This window comes from Mchenga conophoros, linkage group LG22 (assembly GCF_057382185.1).
Source record: "Mchenga conophoros isolate Kocher_MC1m ecotype Shallow Benthic linkage group LG22, M_conophoros_male_GT1.1, whole genome shotgun sequence".
NCBI classification, from domain to species: Eukaryota; Metazoa; Chordata; class Actinopteri; order Cichliformes; family Cichlidae; genus Mchenga; species Mchenga conophoros.
The window spans coordinates 8174395-8197905 of record NC_140546.1 but is presented as its reverse complement, the minus strand read 5'-3'; the positions used below and the strand labels follow the sequence as shown (position 1 = coordinate 8197905).

The 23511-nt window shown below is 39.0% G+C and overlaps 1 protein-coding gene across 3 annotated transcripts in view; it reads right to left on the bottom strand.

The window, feature by feature from the left end:
- The window catches only part of pvrl2l (PVR cell adhesion molecule related 2 like), a 339024-nt gene that overhangs the window by 183589 nt on the left and 131924 nt on the right, over window positions 1-23511 (bottom strand). For all 3 annotated transcript variants that reach the window (XM_085261437.1, XM_085261435.1, XM_085261436.1), the window contains exons 3-6: window positions 21173-21416; window positions 7189-7482; window positions 4330-4447; window positions 3264-3412 (exon numbers count right to left, since the gene is read on the bottom strand). In XM_085261437.1, the coding sequence (XP_085117563.1) occupies window positions 3264-3412; window positions 4330-4447; window positions 7189-7482; window positions 21173-21416 (805 nt within the window). The remainder of the gene's footprint in view (window positions 1-3263; window positions 3413-4329; window positions 4448-7188; window positions 7483-21172; window positions 21417-23511) is intronic.

Sequence of the window (23511 nt, the reverse complement as noted above, 5' to 3'; positions counted from 1 at the left end):
TTCCTGTTGTAATTCACTACCAGTGGCAGACTGGCCATCTGGAGTGCTGTGACTTTTCCCGGTAGGGTTCTTTTCGAATTGGGCCAATGCAAAAGAACAGAAATTGAAATATTCACTGGGCCGTGGATCTGATGACAGACCTGGTGGAGTGAAGAAGACTCATTACAGTTCATGCTTCACCTGCTTTCACCACAAATAAGAGCTTATTTGATGTCATTTACAATGCCAATATTCATAAATGCCACAGTGTCTTGAAGGGGCAAAGATTTAATCATAAATTACTTTTATATTTATATAAAGTATTATAAGCATAGAAAGATCACTGAACATGCTCATGCCTGATGGTGTGTTGTTGAGTTTTACTTCAGTTGTTTAATTCCTCACAAGCAGTCACGTTGCAGAAAAGGGATGAGAACTAAGCAGTCAAACAAAAAGATGTTTTTTCTGAGTGCTGGACTCAAATTCTATAAGTAAACGTTGCAAAAATGAGAGATTAAGTCGCTTTGTTACTTTATATCATCTAGCTGTTTTGCTGCTGTGGAAAAGAAGCAAACCCTGAAACACCAAGGACACATTTAACCATCTCAAAGTCTGGGCTTAAAACTGTCAGTTCACAACCAGGTGCTGGATGATCTGGCTCCATTTTCTAATTCAATAAATAAAATGTATTAAATAAGTTCCACCTTTGTTAAATGCCTTATACACTTACATAATTTAATCAAAGCTTTCAGAAGTAAACAGAAGTAAACACTCTTCCCCAGATAAGCTGTGGCAGTTTTATCATTTATTTGCTTTATCAGATAAATGTTATTGTTGATAACAGGTCTTCCTCTGTATCATTCTGTCACACTGTAGAAGCTAGATAGGTAGAAAACCTCCAGCAGACGTTAAGGCTTTAGTTTTGGTTTATCAGTGACTGTGATTGCAATTCTAATTCAGTCCTTAATTTAGGTGCTTTAACCTTGATTGGACAGCCGAAGTCATTTATGGGGTTTTGATGAGATGGTCTAACTCAGAAGCGCAGGACATTTTTTCCTTTCATTGCCAGCTCCTATTGATTATAGGCCAGCAGTTGTAAAGAACGACATTGAAATGAAATGCATTTCAAAGATTTATGTCTGATGCCTGAAAATTCTTGAGCTGATATGTTGGACCTGTGTGGAAACAATGGAATGCGCATTTTCCAAAAAAAGGGAATTTTCCACGGTGTTTAAGGACACTTTGGCTGTTCTCTGTCAAATTCTATCAACACGTTGTTGAGTTTTACTTCAGTTGTATAATTCATCACAAGCAGTCACGTTGCAGAAAAGGGAGGAGAACTAAGCAGTCAAACAAAAAGCCTTTTTCTTCTGAGAGCTGGACTCAAATTCTATAAGTAAGCATTCCAAAAATGAGAGATTAAGTCGCTTTGTTACTTTATATCATCTAGCTGTTTTGCTGCTGTCGAAAACAGGCAAACCCTGAAACACCAAGGACACATTTAACCATCACAAAGTCTGGGCTTGATGTCAGTTACTTAGAAAGATGAAACATTTGCCTGTCCTCAAAGAGTTTAAAGTGTGTGCGGATAGCGTGAAGGTTTTACTTGTGTCTGTAAAGGATTTTAGAGCGTTAACTCTTATTTTATGTGTATTATGCGTGTGTGTGTGTGCTAGTAGGGGAAAGTATACCCTCCGTGATACTTTGAGTCAGTCTCAATGCTATGCTTCGAGCAAGAACAGTAGCAGCTTAGCCACTTCTGAACCTCCCACACTCCCAGCGCACCGTCTGGCTACAAAGAATCTTTTTTCTCAGAGGAAACAATTCCAATCTCCTTCTCCGATTTCCCACGGATTTTCTAAATGTAGTTTTCGCACTCTCTTTTGGCAAGAGTGTATGATTTTTGTTCTTTATGTTTTCTCTTCCTTTGTTGTAAAGCTCCACATGGTGATTATGCTAACAAATTCTTCTAAAAAAAATGTGGAAGGAAGAAAGAAAAACATTTTGACCAGTCAAGCAGTCAGTGTGGAGTGCACTGTGGAAACACACACACACACACACACAGTGATTAAAATGACACTAACAAGATTTGAGGCCTGCCCGCTGACGTGCAATGAGGCATTTCAACATCCAGACTTGTTCCTGGGTTTGTGTTTGCGTGCTTGTGAGTTTAGAGGTGTGTGCATGTGTGTAGGATTCGTATATTGAAGCATCAGAAGGCGGGGGGGTAGAAGAAGAAACTGTGACCGAAAGTCGTGGCAACAGTGACCAAATCATCTCACTGGTAAATGTCAAAAGTCAAGACCCAGCAGAAAGATCAAGACTGCATGCAGACACCACCATTATACTGTTACCAGAAGGAGAAATTCAAAGGTGAAAGAGGAAAGAAAATGTGAACGACTCAGTTCCCTTGTTTAGTAAGTGTTAGTCAAAAAAAATGCAATGAAAGGAAAAGGTAAGAAAAAACTAAACAAAAAAAGAAAAACAAGAAGAAAACCAAACCTGGGCAAACTGGCTCACACCAACTTGAACCCCTTGAAAGAATCTGGGAATCGTCCAACAATCCCAGCACCGCTGCATCCACTGCAGGGCCAAAACTCTTGTAGAAGGGCCTATCATACACCACAATTCACTTTGAATTTGCATCCAGCAGAGCTACAGATTCCCGCTGCAGTGTAGCCGTGCAAAGTTCAGTTTCAAGAGAGTGCTTTCGATCGGAGGTTATAAACACCGGCCCTTGTCTTGCATTTTGGCCCTGCTGTGGGGAAAGGGTCAATCAAAGGCCTCCACTGTGCCTCGCTAAAATTTGGCCAGTGAGGAGGAAAACATTAAAAAAAAACAATCCGATGTGAAGACTGAGAGAGATCAGCATCCCTGCAGCTCTCAGATCAGCTCTGATCCCAGAATGTGTGCATGGGTGAGAGAGAAATGTATGTTTCTGTGCATGCGTGTCTGCAAGTGTATCCATCCACCGGAAGAGGCGTATGAGACTATATGTGCATGCATATGTGCACTGGGACAATGTGGAATATTGTCAGGGAACTAGCATGGCTCACAGTGTGTGTGTGTGTATGTGAGTGTATGTGTGTGCAAGCAGTGATCACATGCTGTTTGCTGTATTCCTGCTGGGTGTGATGGAGTATTGTGTTGGGTCACCAGTGTGTATTCATCATATTGACTGGTAAATATACATGGATTTCCATTTCATTTGTGCAAACGTCCACACATATACAAGGCGTGTGTGCTTGTTTGTGTGTGTGTTGTCACTGTGTTAATAGACTCACCAATGACAACAGTGGTGATTTGGTTCCTGCTGGACCCGAGCCGATTCTTGACCTCACAGATGAAGGTGGTGTTGACAGCATCATCCACCTTCCTCACTGTCAGCTTGTTGCCCTCCACCACCACTGTTTCTGGCAAAGGACCAGAAGCCCTGTTGATGGGAAAAGATGAGAAGGAAGGCGAAGCAGGGAGGACATAAAAGTGAGGTCGTGAGTACAGGTTTTTGGTGAGATCACAAAGGATCAGAGCAGAGAGGAATGGAAAAAAGTAATGAAGAAGTAAAGCAGGAGAAGTAAGTCATTGTGTAAATCAGGGATAACAAGAAAAGACGAGACGAGACGGTGGGGACGAAAAGGAAGCAGTGACGAGGTCATATATTTGGAGAAATTGGATAAATAAGATGAGGGGGAAAATTGAAAAGACAAAATCATGAAAGAAAGAAGGAGAATAAAGAAAAAAAAACAGAAAAAATGGGAAAAGACAGAAAATGTGGTTTGAGGAACATGGTTTGTTGCTGCAATATTCAAAGATGGCAGTAATGTGTGAAAAATCATGCGAACAGCCATTCTGTCTCCCTGCTCAATATTCATAAAGAGAAAGCAAGCCATCTGTCCATCAGAACGACTTTTTTCTTTTTTTAAAAAACACAAATGCATTTGAATGTCTACTTAAAAAAAATATTTTGCCAAAGCATGGCAAAGAAACATCCTCTGCCAAGGCCAGTGCCCCAGTTTTGTGATTTTAATGAAAAAGTTCCAGATCTGTACGTAATTTAGTGGGTTTTTCCTTTGCCCATATTCTTCCTCTCGGAGAAGTTTCTGTGTAATGTTGCTGATAAACAACCAGGCAAACAGGCCTTCAAAAAACCCCACCTGTCTCATACACCTGGCTCACCATTTGCCCTTAACTACCATTACAGCGAAAAAGAAGATTGTCAGGCACATTTCTGCAGGGATTACAACTAAAACCCAATTTACAAGAAGGTTAGGAGTAAAATGTAAATAAAAGCAGAAGGCAATAAGACAAAAAGCATCCCAGATATCCTGATGGATTAAGTGTGACCCTTACGCAGTCCAGGTGATTGTTGTGGGCTCGGGGTTGGCGTTAGCCAGGCAGACCAGCGTGGCATCAGAACGGCCAACGTACCAGTTGTGGTCGTATCCCTCAATGGACACAGAGGGTAGATCTGAAACACAGAAAAGAGTCACAATAACTTTGAATTTAATCATTTAAATTACAGAAAAATGTTGGAAAATAGCAACAGCTCTAAAGTTTTGCATCAGTTTCATGAACTCAAACAAACAAAAACCAAGTTCAGATTTAATCCTCATGTATCCAGAGGGCATTAAAAAAAAAAAACAAGGTAATCTTAGCACAAAGAAGGCTGTGTGTGTGTGGAAATTTCAAAAAAGCCTTCCTTGTGGCTTTCTTTCCCTTCAGGTTTGAAAAAGAAAAGCAAGTGAGAGGACTATAGGTGTGAGGAGAGGACAGTGTGTCAATGAGAGTAAGAAGAAGCAGGACAGGATGGTAAGTGTGTGGTGTGATGTATGTGTTCCTCCTAGAGTGCGCTGACCTATAAAAGCTGATCTGAGTTACACAGTAGACAGGAGACATGATCCTTCACACCATCACTAAACTAACACAAACACAGCGAGGAATCACGCTGTGTGAGCATGCCTGCTGCAGGTCTCCTATCTCTGCGAGCACCAATTTTAAGTACAAGGACATGTTTTTCCACTCCTCACTAAAGGCTACTTCTACTTGAAATTTACTTTGAATTAAGTTTAAGTTGGGATTTCAAACAGATGAATGAGTGTCCCCTCAAAAGAACTACATGTGCATGACATGCACACACACATAAAGTACACACAAACAGGGCACGATGGAAAAAGTTCCTCGACTCCATAAAAAGCATAAACCTTGTTTGATGAAATGTGACCTCTATTTCCTGAACTGAATAAGCAGAAAAAACACTGATGGATGGGTGGATCCCCTTCAATGGACTGCTCCTGCTTATTTAGGTTGTTGCCTGAGAGTTTTCTTGCGACCACTTGCACATACCCATCAGCAGAAAGTATCCCATGCAACAAAGGCAACCCCTAAACCTGAATTTCATTTCAGCCAGAGGATTAAGTAACAGGTAGCCAAACCTGGGAAGTAAAGTCAGTGAAAAGTGACAATTGCTATTTGAACCCAACACTTTTTTTTTTTTATCAGCAGTAATCTTCAAAACTTTATGCAGACATAATAAATGCTATGATAAAAATCACAGACACTTGCAAGTGATCAGTACAGGACTTCCACAGATATACATATCTGGAGGTGTTTTTGCTTTTTATTTAAGAAAATGCATCTTGTAGATACTAAATCTGGGCACGTGCATACAGTACATACTGAGATGTACACTTCTTGAAAGGTAGTTAAGATAATTTAAAAGCTTGACTTGCAGCCATATCACTGTGAATGTCACAGAACAGTCAGGGGTCTTGTCCTCGTAAGACAAGTGCATGTAAGAACAACAATTCTCTCAACAACATTTGACATGCACGCTTTGATTGTGTGTGGATGCCACCTAAAATTTAGAGATTACAAAACCAAGCCGAAAGAAGACAATCTGTTCCATCTTTGCAGTAACCGGCAGCAAGGTCACACCGTTGAGACGATGCTGGCGGCATTCCTAAATCTCTTGAAAGCCACGCTGAACCTGTGTAATATTTTAATCCCATGCAAATTAGAATGGAATTTAATGGATTCATTTAAAGCAATGTGTGTGTGTGTGTGTGTGTGTGTGTGTGTGTGTGTGTGTGTGTGTGTGTGTGTGTGTGTGTGTGTGTGTGTGCTTATTTGTGTGCAAAATGTGTGTTTGTGATTTTTTTCTATGCACCCGAGGGCCAAAAGACCTAAAAGGACAAATTAAAGAAAATTCTTTGGGGGCATTTTCTTCATCTTACTTCTTAAGCGCTCTCTGTACAGTTTGGGTTTACTGCAGATTGAACATTCTGAGTTTCCATACGCATCTGCTTCATCTGTCCTCATATTGCATGTAATTAAAGATTTCTAAGTGCATGCATTTGTCATAATCTGCTGATAAATTAACAACTAAGGAGAACCAGCAATGAACGCAGAGCCCATTAAGGATGCTACAATTAATAGTGCGCAAAATCCTGCAGTTTTATAGCTAATCAGCAAAGGATTACACTCCAAAACAGGATATAAGCAACAGGCTGCTGGATGCGTTAGTTGCTAACCAAGGATCTTGTGGTACAGTTAGACATACCGAATAAACCAACCTTGGCTGAGTTTGCTTTTGGCTGGTTTTAAGCTCATTACCTCAGTTATTCAGCAAAGAGTTCCAGCAGTGGACTGCAACATGATATACCACTGTAATTTAATCAATTCCAAGTACACAAATACTGTCAGCGAAAACTTGTCCTTGTTAGATCATGATGTGCATTCACGAGGCAGTTCACAGTCTTTCTGCGTTCATTTGCACCACTATCCCAAACGTGTTGTCACATATTCTGCAGGTTTGCTATACTATTTCGACAATGGCAATGTAAGATATAGCAAAATACTCTTATTTGTTTATTTTCCCTAGAAAATTACTGTTTAGTCAACTTTATTTCAATTGCAATTTTTCCCCTTGTTGTTCCCACCAGTGGGGCCCTGCCGTGAATTCAAGTAACACTGCATTACAGAAACAGTATATAATGCCTCTCAGTTAGTGGTAAAGCACTTGCAAGTGACTGTGAAAGTTAAGGGCTCCAGGTTCTTTGAAAAGCACTGATCTGCGTCTGAAATTGCATGCACTTTCAAGTTATTTAAAACTTTAGTTGGTCTTGTGATCATTGAAATAAAGTACCCCGTTAGGGAACACAATTCTAAGTGCTTTGTTCAAGAGTGTATATATGTGTGTGTCTTCCTTACACTCCACAGATAGCTTGATAGGGTAAACCCAAGGCTGCTTCTGTGTCTTCTGGTTGACTCTGCAGATCACTTCCCTGCTGTTGTCTGCCGGTGTAGGGACCAGCCGATACTCGCTGCGTACCGTCACCGTGCCGTCTGGCCCGCTCGTGGTGCTGGTCGAATGATTGCCTCCGACTGGCGCCAACCACTCGATCGTGGCTGCTGGTTTGGCGTCCGCTGCCTCACACCGGGCTACCACCACCGACTTGGTGCCAGCTTGGACAGTCACACCATTGGCCGAATTCTTGGGCTTGGCTGGGGGGATGATAGATAAGAAAGACAAGGGGGGGAGTTAAGTAGGAGAGTCCAAGACAGAAGGCACGGAGAGGGAAACAGAGAGAAAAGAAAAGTGGCAGTGCAGGGAGAAAGATAAAAGAAGGGCGGTGAATGGAAAGGGACATCAAACAAGAGGCCCAGGGAGAGAAGAAGAGGGAGGAGGGCAGGGAAAGCATAAGAGGAGGAGGTGGTTCAGTTTGTTGTGCATATATACTGTGGCGGCATCCTACTGTGGCTGTAATGAAATACCGAGAGAAGCAGGAGGCCCTCTGGTGTGACTCTGGGCCAGTCCACTTCATAGGGACAGAAAGAGGAAACACACATAGATCCGTAAAACCGCATACACCAGCCAATGCAAGTGTTATAAAGAATCATAATGTTTATACCATGATATGATATGAAAACCGTGTGAAAATGGTCAATTTTATTTGGATAAAACAATCAGTTTTGAGTTACTGTCACCAAAAATTGCTTTGCTGGTAATTCCCAATTGAATTGAAGCCAAAATCATTCTAGTAGTTTCAACAGCAAAATGCACGAAATTGCTTTCCATCTTTGTAACGTTAGGTTTGTCAAACTGTATAGAACTTCTAGAAAGTGCCAATTTTCCATGAAAACGTCCTCCCCTTCTTAGAACAAACTGCTACACTATCAATCTATCAGCAAATGTCACCAAATTCCATTATTTTGTGATGTTAAGTCTTGAAATTTCCTTGTTTTGTTACACCCACTCACCTCAAACATGCATCATTTTGTACTGCACAATATGATTTCATAAATTCCCCCCAAACGCCTTTAAATCTGTTTTATGTGTCTGTAGGCTATGCAGAGAGACAGTAATGGACATGCTGAAATTGAAAGATTTTTCATATCAAGAAAAAGTGAGGCAGTTACCAAAAACAGCGTATCGCCTCCTGATTCACTGAGGCTTCTGTTTTGTCTGTCCTCGTCGGTGGATTTCTTTTCATTAAATGGCTCAAGAAAGAAGTCCTTCACTCTAAGGACAGACAAAATCTTTATCTCTGCTGCTATACTCTAAATTTTAAAAAGTGCCATTTGGTGCCTTAATGTTATAAACAACCAAATATCCATGAGAATAAAAATACAAGGTACTATTAACTTGCAAAACAAACTTTAGCCTTTCCAACAGTGGTAAATGCTTTCCATTAATACTTAATTTAAATTTTTTTTAATGCACCCATTAAAGGTGTTAATTTCAGAGCCTGGTAAGACCAGCACTTAAAATAATAATGAAGTTGTATAAATTCACGCCACACTTTGATTTGTTCACAGGTATAAAGTGCAGCACAATGTTTCACATTAAATTCAGCTCCTATGACATGTATGTAATGACAGCGAGCAGTCTGACGGCGCTGACCTTAAAAAGAAAATACATAGTAAGTCATCGTAACTGGCTATTTTTTCCCCACTTTATTTCATGTTCTTTCTCAAAGTTTAAACTTTGGGTGTAAAGTAAGAATCTAGAATGCACAGCATCAGTAGTTGAACAGTTAGATATTTTTCCTCCTTTTCTGCCTCTTTACAAACTAGTTTGAAATGTAATCATGGTTATTACATTAAACTAGCTGTGAATAAATATGCCTTCAATGAAGATGTCAGTTTTATTAGTTTCTAGTCCACCAGAATCCTCTGAGGTTTTAACCAGAAACTGTCATTATCACTGACAAGGGAACATGTCCACTTAAATCATGGAGAGCATTCTGGACATGCTGTGCTCCATGTAAATACCAGATTGGCTGTCACTTCCTAACTATCCTGTGCACATTTGCGGTGCTGGAGCATAACCAGCAGATTCTGGCAAACCCACTACCTTTGTCTCTGTTTTTGCTTTTGTTAACCTCATTTTTTTTCTTTAATTCTGCTCAATGCCTCACTTACATATGGATAGACAACACTGCTTCAGTCAAAATGGCTACTGTCAATCAACTTGTTCACGACGAGTGTTACATTTAAAATAGCACAGAGCAGCCAAAGAAATGTCTAGTGGGCTACTGTCCAAGTACTCATGAAACCTAGCAGTGTGGGTAGTGTGTAACTGTGAGGAGGATTGCATCTAATGTGCATTTCTTTCAATTTTGAAATAAATCCCCTCAAATTAAAGCATTTTATGTAGCATCCAGAATCTTAAATGGAATTTGGTGAACCACCAGTCTTGAAGAACAAAAACAGATTTGTTTGCAGGTTAAACTATAGAATAAAAATATGTATCTGGAATCATTTATGGACAAATGCTTCCACTAGCAGCTGAACACAGAAGCATTGTTGTTTCCATTTACTTACTCTTGGTTACAAGGTACAGTATCTGCTGGCTATGCTTGCAGTGCCCACTTCAACCTCAAGGACCACGTATTTTGGAAAAAATGAATGAACTCACTTTCTTTAAACGAGCCTGTCAATCACTGCTAATTAGACATCATTATCTTGCTGCTGCCTCTGGGCATTTCCAAGATTTTTTAAATGGGTGCCAAAAGGGGAGACCATGAACATGCTCATGTGCAGCCTTGTGTGTCATTACAGATTTATTATGTGAAAAGTTCTGTTGCACGAGATTTTAAACATAATTCTGTGTTGGATAATTGTTTTGCAAAGTGTTTAGACTTTTAACTTAATTAAAACTTAAGTACTTAAGCAGCTTAATAATGCACAGTATAATTAATATATATTTAAACTATCCAAAATAAATGTAGTCAATATGCAGAATGACACTTTCCAGATTCATGTACATAATATTCTTGTCTCATAATATGGATTTTTTGATCTGTATATCTGTTATGTTGCAGTTGTTGATGATTTTAATTACCTACATATATTAAGGGAGTTCATCTGCAAAAAAATCTAAAGTGCAATAATTGCATCCGAAATAAAACAGAGTAAAAGCTGAAAGCAGGGTAACATAAAAATATTTAACTCAATGACAAGTACATTAAACCTCAGTAAAGGACACGAGTAACTGAACTGTTGCATTCCTTCTGGTCCTATCCAGGCTCTCATAACGATGGTGGGGATTCTCAGATTAACTCCAGTCCAGTGGCTTTGTTGAGGGCCACCGAGGGAAGCCAATTAGATTTGGTCAGGGGGCACTGGGGGAATGGGGGAACACTCCCTGCCTCTCTTTTGGACTGCCTTTGTGTCGTAAGGCCTGCATCACCTCTTTGACGAGAACACGGTTGTGTGCCGTTATAACTTTCTTTCTCCTCTACGTTTCTGTTCTAGCTGCTCACTGATGATTGACTAAGGCCAGCTCTGTCTGTCTATCATCCTTACAATCTAATCCAGTTTCACCTCCCTCCTTATGTTCCAGCCCTTAAAGTCAGTCATAACAACATAATTACACATCAAGGCTCCATGCTACTATGCAGATTGGTACTTGTTTCAAGCGTAGATAGCTCAATTATCTGGAGTTTTTTTTTATGGTAGACAGACAGACACTCATTTAGATTCTTCTTCTTATATTTCTCTACTCTTATTAATAATAATAATAATAATAATAATAATGGACTGGATTTATATAGCGCTTTTCAAGGCACCCAAAGCGCTTTACAATGCCACTATTCATTCACTCTCGCATTCACACACTATTATGACACTTTGTAGTCTTAATCATCATACAGATGAGTCTGTTAGCTTTGACAGGTTTATTTTAATTGACTTCAAATTTAATAACAAGAAAATCTAACGTAAGCCAAAATTAGCATCACATATTACATACTTGCACATTTTTTTCTGAAACCTGAAAATCATATAGAAGAAGAAACAAAAGGAAGGGAAAACGAGCAGAGATAAAGTGAGACAAGAGAGGTGAGGGAGAAACTGGAGGAAACAGAAGCCAAGAGAGGAAAGAGACAGAAAGAGACTGACCGGGCAGAGAGTAAAGCAGGATGGCAGAAAGGGGTTCGGATTGATCTAGCAGTTTAGACGAGTCAGGAGTATCCGTCCCTGATGTGTTTCGTGACACTGCATTCAATTGAGCCTGTTGCTACTCCTCACATCAGTCTGAGGCGAGTACAGAGCAATTAGAAGCCAAGCGGGAAGCCATGCTAACAGAGTTAACAAACGCTGCAGCCCCAACACCCATCCTTATCACAGACCTCCGAACACGTCACCACCCCCCGGCGGTAATATCAAAAGGCTGAATGTCGGAAATTGACAGGGAGAAAGGAAAAATGCATTAAAATAATGTTTCCAAACACAGTTAACTGCATGAGGTGTTTGGTTTATAAAACCAAGCACTTAGAAAGAAATGTGTTCAAAAGGTGAACGCATCATACTCCCCACATGCTTCATTTTAAGTGTTCCAATTGCATTTCAATTCGTGTTTTGACCAAAGACTTTGGTAATCATAACAAAAGCATTGCAGTTAAAAACTTTTCTAAACTCTCCCAAAGCAGCAAATTTATTTGCCCTCTAGAAACAATTAGATTTCAGAGCAACACATTTTCAGAAGAGACCATTTTCTCGCCTTCCTTTATATAAAGATTTGTTGTGAAGCCGTCACTGTACCGATAGAGATTCTCATCACTGTTCGGCAGGGATGACACCTACCCTAACTTGAACCCATGACTTCTCTAAGATTGTCTCTTCACAGAAGAAGGCCTCTCACTGGAAGGTTGCCAGACTGAATCATAAACACGATGGGGCTATCTGCCAAACGCAAAGATTTGAGAGTGTGAAGCCAACTGTTGCTGAATTAAGGTGGCATTCGGGTAAGACAGCTGACATCTGTCATAGTGGCAGAGCTTGTGTTGAAACCAACCAAGCACCAGAAAGCAAATTAGTGAAGCCAAGTACTGACCTATATTACTGCTTATATTTGGAGATTGAAGATTCCACCATAGAAACATACCTATGGAACCATAACAGTTTGATTATGAGAGTAATATTCAAATTGTGTAGATCAGATTAGAAGTGGTTTTATGTACATAGTTTATACTTCATACATCTTTGAAACCACGATGGTTATGGAACCTGTCCTAATCTAATTCTCTAAAAACTTTCAGAAGTTCACATATGAAAATTACTATATCCAATCTTCATATTTTACAACAGCAGACAGCACTATGTACCTAATGTGTCAGTCACACCACAGTAAAAGCAGGACAACATCCTCTATAAGAGTAGGAAAAACAGGTGGTTGCCACATGACTGTATTGGTGATTCTTTACATTTGGCAACTGGTTGCCAATAGTTGTGGTGACCAACTCAACTAAACCTCAACCTCTGGGTGACCATTTTCAACCATAAGGCGACTGTCAGTTACCTGACAGGAGGTAACCTGCCTCCAAACAGTGACTCTCGGTAAAGTTTTGCAAAAAACCGCTGTCTAATTTATGAATGCATGAGAGATTGCCAGCACACTGCAATCAATCGGAGTCAGTGACTGAGTGCAACTTGTCTGTGATGCAACTCTTTGCAATCGGACAGTCTACTCAGCTGGCTGGCAACTTGCTGGATTCTGGTTATTTTTCAAAATAAAAGCAAGCTTGCTGAATATATAGCATTTTGCAGTTAAATAAAACACTTACCGCAACTACCACGTTATTCATAGAGGAATGTCTGAGCTTATGTTTCAGATCTACGAGGTTCTGGATGAACTCCAAATTTTAAGCAGTAAATGTGATTTTGTGCATCAGAAATTTCCGCTGATTTATCAAAGACACAACAGAACGCATATAATTGCCATGTTTGAAGCAACTATTTCAAAGGCAATGAGATGGTAATATCATTGCACATTGTTACAACAACTTTGGCTGTGCTGCAGTCTTTAGTGTGACTGTAGCATGTAGCTTGAGACTCCACACCGCGTTCGCTAGTTGATCTGACCACTTTTATGCATGTGACGCTTAACTGCAGCTTTTTAGCCTTTTAACCACTTCCAATGGAGATTTTTAATATAAGCTACTATAACAAAATAACACAGAAACAGAGCCAGGAGAACATATTGAGCAGCACTGCCTGGTGGTATCCAAGTTTCCTCTGTGTCTCCTTCTTTAAAAACAGATTTATTCAGTGCCGTGCCCTGATGAAGGGCAGACAAGTGATGTAATTTTTTATTTTCTACTCTGCTGCATAAATTAGCCGGAAATCAATAAAGGCTTCTGGAACTTGTTAAATTTTTGGAATTCATGTCTCATCGGCTGCCCAGGTTTGTAAACACCTTGCCTTGCCACACTGCTGCTGAATATTTCCAGTCAGTGTTGGGGAAAAAATTCTGTTAAGTTCTCTACCTCAGCTCAACTTTAACAATACATGAATATTCAAGCAACACAAGAATAATTTAACCTCCAATTATTCTGCTGTTTGTGATGTTTTGACAACTCATTATTGGCTGTTCTAAATGTTGACAAAATGCATTAATTTAAGCAAGAGACTAATTTAGCTAATTTAAGCTTGAGAGCACTGGCTAAGTGCCATGAATGAAACAAATAAATAAATAATTTCCAGAGTCGGTATTGTTATGCAAACAGTGAAAGCAGAAAACAGCTAATTTTGACTTCTAAGCTCAGCTCACTTTTGCCTCTGAAAGCAAAATCTAAAAGCACCTTGAGGCATCACATTTCAAGACTGTGTTCGACTGCATTTAACAGCATTTTGACTGATTCATTGTTTCTCCTCGAGGCCAATTGTAAACTCAGCAGCATTTCTCCCTTTTATTTTACCCTCCCATGTCAGGTAACAACTCAGAAATAGGAGAATGGATACTGTTCCATTTCATACAATTTGTTGCTACATTGCAATATTTGTTATGGTGTATGCTGACTGACAAACTTGGCATTCAGAAGCTGCCTGTGTGCTTGTTTTATATGGGCTATATTATATAAACACATCAAAATTTCAGTTTAATTAACAGATTCTGGAAAAAAACAAATACATAAATACACTGAACATGAAATGAGCACTGTCCCTGTAGCCCAAACAGACTAAACTCTCTCTTTAACCTTTATTCATCCAGCAAAGGTTTGCTTTACTTTGTCTTTTCACCTGGGAGCTGCCCAACACTGCTGCTGGCCACCACGCAGCTGCGTGGATCTATTGAGGTCATAATACTCTACAAAAGGATGCCTGAGACAAACAAAGCTGAGGGTGGCCAGGCTAATTTAGTCATTTTCTTAGTATCACTTGAAATAATAAGTCAAATACTCATTTTTGAATAAAAAAAACAAAAACTTCAGCTGAAGAAGTGCCTCACAGACATCTGATTTGCAGAGTTAAAGTAGAATAAAGCTGCAATAAATTTACAAATGAAATTGTAGCGACTGCTGGTGTTATTAAGGGCACTGTGTTTGATATTTAAAAACCAAATTGTTACATTACGAGTAATTAAGAAAATATTTTTTATGTTTCTATAGCCAGTGTTTGAAAGTTAGTTAAAGAATATTTTATTCCTGAGCAGAAAAACGTGGCTTATTCAGTGTGCCAGCTCGTATTTGTGCAGTTAGTTTAATTTTAGTGATTTGTTTAATTTGTTTATGTTTTTAGTTACCCAATAAATAAAATTACAGTTTTCAGTTTTATACATGTGTTTGACAGATTTCTAAAATATCTGTGTTTTCTTATTGTTTCTAATTATGACAGTTGGTCTAATAAGTACGTTGTTAGATTATTTCGATTTTCTTATTTAAGAAAATCTTAGTTAAAATTAGTTAGATGTGCAGTAACTACATATCTGTTTTTTTAATTAGGTCTTGCTCTATTAATATCTATATGAATATAGATATGAGTCTCTGCTCCTGGCTCTTTCTCAACTCAGCTCTCTGTTTCTTACCAGCAACTTGAAAAGGTGTTAAACAATGTAGCACTACACCTAAGTCAGAAAATGCCATGCTGCATTGGAGTAATTTGGCTATATTTGTTCAAACTAAAAAAGGTTCTGAAGAGAAAATTCATACAGGGCAGCGTAGAAGTCAGAGTATTAGACTGGAAGTATTTTATCTGCAACATTTAATAAATTATAGAAATAGATAACAAGTCTTTACAGGATTTCTGCCAGAAAACTTAAGACCAATCGATGTGAACAAACCCAGAGGACATGTACTGTGTGGCACAAACAAATACATTGGTGGTTTTATTGCTACTCTCTCTTGCTGCGAGGAGAGAAAGAAAGACGCCGAGGGAACGGTTGATGTCATTAACAAAGAATGATGAGTGGTTACCACAAAAACAAAGGAAAAGGCGGCTATGAGCTGAACAGTTAAAACTGTAGCAAGTCATGATATTTCTCTCTTTTTTATAATTCCACCAACTTTTTCAAATGTTTTTAAACAAATAGCTAACTAAGACACTGGGCTAAGCTAACTAGGATTGCTTGCATTAGCAAGTATCATAAAAACAGATAATTAAACTGGCAGGACTTTGGGCCCATTACTTGATTATATTATTAAACAGCTAATAACATGTAGATATCGTTAGCGAAAGCATGTTTCCAGTCACCAGCTCTGCCAAAAACCCAAAGCCCACAGGCAGGTTTGGTTCCTTAGGTGAGAGTATAATGCTGTGGCTGTCACAATACTTGTTTTTCAAAACAGTGATATGTAATTTAGCATATTAAAAGAAACATCGCTTTAATTAAAGATCCAAAGGAAATCAACAAAAAGTTATGTTTGCTAAACAATATTCAGTATTATAATTGAACGCCCTCATTTTGCAGCTCACAACTTAAAGACTTTGCATTTATTTAACACTGAAAATACAAAAATAAATGATATACCCAAGATCACCTAGTAGTAACTTAGCAGTACCACATTTCAATACACACAGCACTAAAATACAGTATGCACCAGCACCATGGAACAAGGAGTTTTTCAACAGATGGTATGGCCCCCACAGAAATCTGATCTCCACATCATCCATCCAGTCAATCTGGGATTACATGAAATAACAGAAGCAATTAAGTGAGCCTAAACTCACAGAAGCACTGGGGCAAGTTCTCCAAGATGTTTTGGAACAGAGTACCTGCCAAGTGCTTAAAATAAACAGAAAGTAAACTGTTGCTACAAATAAACCTTAAAAGGCATGGGTGGTTACATCATATACTATCATTGGATTTACGACTCTTGCAACTAAAGTCAACTCAAATCACTCCGATTTTACTGCTTATTTATTGCATTCGTGCAGTGTGGTGTACATGTTATGTTGACATTTTCTAGAGATTTCTAGTCTTCAGGTACTAAGTTAAGAAAAACTTAGCTAGATCCATTCATTCAGGTCACCGCTTAATCATTGCTGGCTGTTGAAAATCTGTAACTTCTGCCAATTTCACTCCATTGCTCATGGATTCAGGCCAGTGGCCCTCCAGTCTCTGGTCCATTGTTTTAACCTTTGGACCGAAACTCCCTCCTCAAAGTTTCACAGACTACTACATTTGCGTCTCACCTGCAATTGTATTTCTGTCCTACTGGCTATACTACATCTGATAAGATGCAGTATAACTGTCTACCATCCATTTCATATGGTCCCCATCCAGGACAATATGATATAATTCACTGCCAATTGAGTGATTCTTTATTCACACCACAATAAGTGGTAATAAGATTGGCTGGCTATGCCACTGCATCCAATAAGTTATAATACAATTGGCTGTCAGGATTATGTATTCACACTTAAATAAGTTGTGATATAATTGGAGTGCTGGTGGTTCTATATCAAATAAAATGTAATATGATTGGCTGGCAGGAGCTGCGGATTCAATAAGATCTAATCTGATTGGCTCATATGGATTCTATATATCCCATAAGGTAAAATATGACAGTTTTCCAGGGACTTTGAGGCACTTTGTTTTCCAAGTGCATTTTACATGGACTCTGTCCCAGAGAGCCTGGCACGCCACAGCTCCAGACAAAAGGCGAGTCAGTGAGCTTTCCAGCAGGTATTTCCCAGTCTAGCTCTGCTTTGCGCCAGCAGAAGCAGTAGCTTAGGAGGATTAGCCCACATCCATCTGCAAGTAAGCCAGAATATCTTTCCATGTTTTCTCTGCAAGACAGCCAAGTTCTGTATCTCCTCTGTTTTCTGTGAGGGAAGGTTCCAGGACGGATTTTGTATTGTTTTGCAAAGGTTTTCTCATAAAACAACTGAGTAAAATGCATAAACACATGAAAGGCAGTGTAAAACCATGAACCATTATAGCTGCTGCTTCTATAATGAGGTAGTGTAATGCAGTTTATTGTACAGTCGCCTTTTACAGCGCCTTGCATAAAGTCTGTGTGCTGTTTTAATGTTGCAGATCAGGGGCCAGCATTTGAAGCCTACACTGTGTCGCCACTCCAGTTCAGTTTCAAGAAACTCTTTGAAACAGGACTGCTAAGCACAACTAAAACTCACACTTTGCGCAAAAGAAAAGCACTCAAGATATGCTGTAGCTTAAAAGGATCAACGAGTGATGGGCAAATTTACCAGACAGACGTTTTAATTAGTAAATGTAATGTTTCAGTTCAAAGTCTGTCATCTTAGCTCATTCCCTTTTCCTGCTCCCATTATGACAGCAGTGCTAAATGTATGAGATCTTTATTGTACAAGCACTGATGTAGGCCATATTTTTATGGCACTACAAAACAATCAAGGGAACTGTTGTTATTCACATTCAGGCATGAAGCCTCCTCAGTGCCGTTAACTGAAAGAGAAAGACAGCAGCATCTGATTCCTTTGTAAGCGGAGTGCAAATGGGAGGACATGTGGGTGGATGAATAACACCAGCTGTCTACGATTACAAACAGGATGTGTCCCCTGTTAGAAGCAACTAAACTTCCACTCACTTTCAGAAATCAAGACGCTGAGGTAACGTGAGCATTCCTTCAGGTTTCATATTCTTGGCTCTAAGTGGTTGCGCAGGTGGTGCAAAGCAAACCTTTTTTGGGGGATATCTTGGCAAAATAACACGATTAAAGGTGTGTTTTATTAGCGGTTTTCTGCTTCTGCTTTTTGTCCACCCATGAATGTGCAGACAAATATAACTAACTTACTTTGATATGAGGAAAAGTAAAGAATGTGATGATTCTCACAGAAGCTGTGGATTTACACAAATTCTGCTGATTTCAAGGCTGATTAAACGTTGAGCTGCAGTGGACACTGACGTGCTGTGAAGAGAGTTAAAGTCACGCTGATCTAAAAACTATGGTAATCACACATGCATATGCATAGGCCATATTTGACTGTCAGAACAAGGGCCATGTTTTAACATGCACCGTGACAATAGGGTTAGTACCTTAACTATGTCAACGAGGCATGTGTCATCATCGCTGCTGCAACTCGTACCGCTGATCTAAGTCTGTCCTCTGAATCTGAATCTCCATTTCCCTGTAAAATCTCATGCTAACCAAAGACAGTTTTTTGTTTTGTTTTTTTAATTTTCCTTTTCCATTCATCTGATCCAAACACGAAGTGGGATGCAGCGCTGACATCTTTATCTATCTTCATTCAGTGCACTGTAGAGGCTCACGATGTGATCTGAATGTAACGTGTACAAGTTATAATTAAAGTCAAAGACAGTGATTATTATGCAGCCCTATCAGCCACTTTTACTTACATAAGTAAATAACAGTCTGATTTCTGAAATACAAGATTTCTGATATTATGTTAATCATTGTCTTCGAATAATCACAATAAGGACTCAATAAATAACTAAATGTATTATTTTGCCAAACACAACATTGAACAATTAAACTGCTTTTTGCATTTTCAATGGTGTTAAGAGTTTGATAGCAGAGGATGCTGATGTTGTGTTTATGCACAGAATCAGAGTCTGTTGATAAGTTATCAGGGCAGAGCATGTTTTGAACTTGTTTCATGCTGAAATACTAATCGTCCAGACAAAGTTGAGTAAGCAAGCCAACAAAAGCACCAAGCAACAAAAGCAACAGCTGAACATCTCATGTCCACACACAGCCCCATAACAAACACAAACAGCTGTACAGAGCAGACCCTTTGCAGGATTTCTCTGCTGTATCTGCTCTCAGCATCTGCGTCACCATCACAAAGTTCCTTTTGCATACACTCTGTAACACTTTGTAATTTTTCTTGCTCACAAGCAAAGTTCTAAACCAGTTGGACTGGATTCTAAACCAGTTAAGATGTTTCACAAGGGACATGCAGACTTTCTGCTTCAATTTGAGGCGCTGATAAGGAGAATTGCATGAAGTGCTAAGAGTAGTGAAATTAAATAAATTTTTTATACAAAGGCTGCCATTTTCAGAGACTCAAAAGTAATTGGATAAACTAAGGTGATTCAAAAGATAATAATACTTTCAACAGAAACCTTTTAGTGCTTTACCATCAGTTTGAAAGCATGCGGTTTTTGCTATCTCTCTGATCGAGGTTTTGCAGCTTACACTGACATCTCTTAAGACCTAATGTTGTAGATTCCAGTGAAAAAATACCAAATACAAGTTCAAAGCTTGAAATAAACTCCAGATCTTTTCTCTGTTCAGTTCCTACCTGGCCATGAACCTGCTTATCAGTTACTCTGAATACCTGAGTATCAGGGAAAAATATATAAAAATTGCTTTAATTCCTATACAATGGTTGAATGCCTTGAATTAAAGCTGAAAGTGTGCAATGTCATTTTCATTGTTTGATTTAATAGCCAGTGTGACGGTGTAGACACAGAGGCAAAATTACATAAAGCTGTATCATTGTTAAACTACTTAAAAATATAGCATATGTACAAGAAAAAATTCAGTATAAAAGTGAACAAAAAAACTGACTTATTATGAACTAAACTGTGATTTTCAACGAGAAATTAAAAAAAGAACTATACTCTCAGCATATGTCTCTAAATGCCCCGAGGTAGGAACAGTGATCTTGGCAGAGCATATCAACCCCACCACAGTCCCATATCGCGCACAGCTTTGGCACATATGCCTCCATATTAGAAAGTTTACACAAGAAGAGACTGAAACTGGCTAATTACAGCTTAACAATCATGTAATAATAACATTACACATGTTTTTACGTAATTAAACCTGGCATTAACAATCAAAAATCAAAGTAATCTTGTCCATTTCTTGAGAAAAGTCCAGATCATCAGAAGTATGAATATAAAAATCAACTACTTGTTTTCTCAATTTACGTAACAAAATAACAACATATCAGCAATGCTTCAAACTTACTACAAAACTTTGTTTAAATAAATACAAGCACAACATGAAAAGTACTGCACATACTCAAGTCTCAAACTGAGCCTTAGAATAAACAACTCATTTATTGGATCTTGCAGACTTCGTACTGATCAACTCTCATCAACCACTTCTCAGAAATTAACAATGTTTGTACACATAAAGGCCATTATCTGTAGAGCCACAGAATCTTTTTTGGCGGTCACTCTTGTTTTTCAGTCCATGTGTAACCAGCATCTACCCCTGAGAATACTCGTCAGCTGCTTTAAACTGCTTCTTCTTAGACTCTGGATCCAGTGGGAACTTGTTTTTTTCAGAAAGCTGTGATAAGCAGATGGCTGGGAAGGCACTTGTCAAGGCTGATGTAGCAGAACATCTTTTGAAAGCTTGTTTTATGCGCAGCTCTCCTTTGCAGAAAAGTGTAAATAGTGCTGACCTTAATGCGCTTTAACCCTTCGTATTTAGCTGTGTCTGAAACGTATAAATGCCTGCAGCTTTTATCAGAGGGAGAAAACGATTTCATGCAATCTTGTGTGGACACTTACAAAGCATGATGAGGGTGGTTGTCCCTTGTTCATTTCCAGTAGGATAGGTGGCGTACTCGCAGGTATAGCGACCGGCATCGGACATTCTCAGGTTAGAAATCCTGATGGATGGGTTCTCCAGACTGTTGTGAAGGAACACAACGCGGTCCTTGAAGGCCACATTAGGGAAACTCTGTCCATACACCGGGTGGTACACAGCAATGTTGTCCCTGTGCCCGTCAGAGGGTTCCCATATCCAGGACACCTGATAAGAATCAAGAATTTATAAACGGCAGCGGTTACAGTTTGCCCGATTATTCTTTTCATTGCTTTTATTTTTATGGTACACAACTATAGCTCATTAAAGAAGATAAATTCGTGCAGCAGACTAACTTATGACTCACATCATCCTAACAAGGTTCTTAAGCAGTCAGCAGCTCTTTCAATCATCTAATGAGGAGGTCTTTAAATACTGACACTGGAGGGCTGTAACCAGGAGATTAATAATGTTGCCACGGATTAACGTATGCCGTAGTGTTCTACATGTGCAGTAAATTGTCCCCATTATAGTTAGCCAAATTGAATACTAGAAGTTCCTTTTGTTCCTACAGTAACTGATTACTTTGAAGCTGGGATACCAGTAATCATTTTTAAAGAATCGTCTTTTGTGTTATTTTAATAGAATTTATTGCACTTAATTAGATTCACACCGAATCTAAAATTATGTTCATCGGGTCTTTGGCAGACTAACAAAAGTCTATTATAAACTGTAGCATTTTGGGTTTTAAGAGTTTTAAAACAGCCTCACTGAGCTGTGTTTGCAGCCACAGGTCCAACTGTTGACCATGTCGGTAAGTAGTGAAAAAAAATCAGCAGTTCAGACAACAATTACCAACTTCCTGTTGTTCGGCGTCTTCCCTTAATACACTGACAGTTTGTTTGTAAACCAGAAGGCATGCATGAATATTTATGGATGCCAACATTTTTGACATTTCTCTGAATACATATTGCAAACTGCTGTCCCTGTAACATGAAATCATTTGGCTTATAGCAGCAAAACGTTGAGTACAATTAAAGTTGTCTGAGTGAGAAGCCGAGAATCTGCTGCAAGATTAAATTAAATGTCTGTTAGACTTGCAGGCGCTCGCTCAAAGACCCCGCTGCTTTTTTTAAACAAACACAATTTTTAAAAAAAAAAGGATCATCTTAGAGATTTCGAATATGCGAAAGATATCGATATCTGGCCTGTGAGAGACACTTCCACGAGGGAGAACGCTGTGATGGTAAACCAAATTGATTTTATTTTTCTCTGCAATTTTCAAAGTGACAGTCAATAACAAACTGCTCGCTAAAGTGGTACACCAGGGAGCAAAGGGAATAAAGTTCATCAATACACATTTAGCAAACATCTATTAAATGTATGACATGTAGGATGGAAGGAAGAGAGCAAGCAGAGGAGGTTGAAGGTTGTGAAAAGGATGATGGATTGTAACCCAGATGTCATTGCAAATTAGAGGATGATTCTCTGCTGATTGAAGAGAAAATATCACAGAGGGCAATTTAGCCCGTCTGCATTTTTAGATTTTACTTGTGAACAAATTACCTATTGATTTCATACACAACTCAGACAGATCACACAGAATCAAATTGAACTCGTAAACAGCTCGTAGCACTTTGCTTATTCTGCTCGGCGTTGAAAATGACATCTGAACCGTTCAGGTGGCGTCAGATACGAGCTCAACTGGGACTTGATGAGATAAATTGACATCCAAATAGTCAGCTGAGCTAATTTTACGCTGTGTGTCCTCGAGCAGTTCTCTTCTGTAGACCAAGTTGGAATTAAACGAGCTAAAATTACGACAGAAAAAAAGCAAAGAGCTAACACCGCCCAGTAATCGTAAGTTACTTATCGCTGATTAGTTAAAGTCCCACATCACGCTTCTGATTGCTGCTGACAAACTGCAGGAGTTTGTTGCAGGGAAGTAACTGCATAATAGAAAGAGACAGCATTGTTCGAGCTGAGATTGCTGGTAATTTATTTACAATCTCATGCTGAGTAGACACAGTGGTCGAGGATGTGTTCAAAGATAGACTGCTAGCAGGGAAAACAGACACTGTTAACTTTCCATCAGCTCCAAAGTATCAGTTTTAACATGTTGAATCTTTTTCAGCTCACATGTATGTCAGTAACCTTGCCTGTTTTCTGTGGAGTGGCAAACTGGCGGCTTAGTGTTTGTTGGAACTTGAATAGCTGCTTCCATCTTTCTGAGATGGATGCAAACTGCCAAAATATCATTTAAAAATGTACATTTCTAGTTTAAATGTGAATTCTAATTGGAAAAAAACTTACATATGTGGTG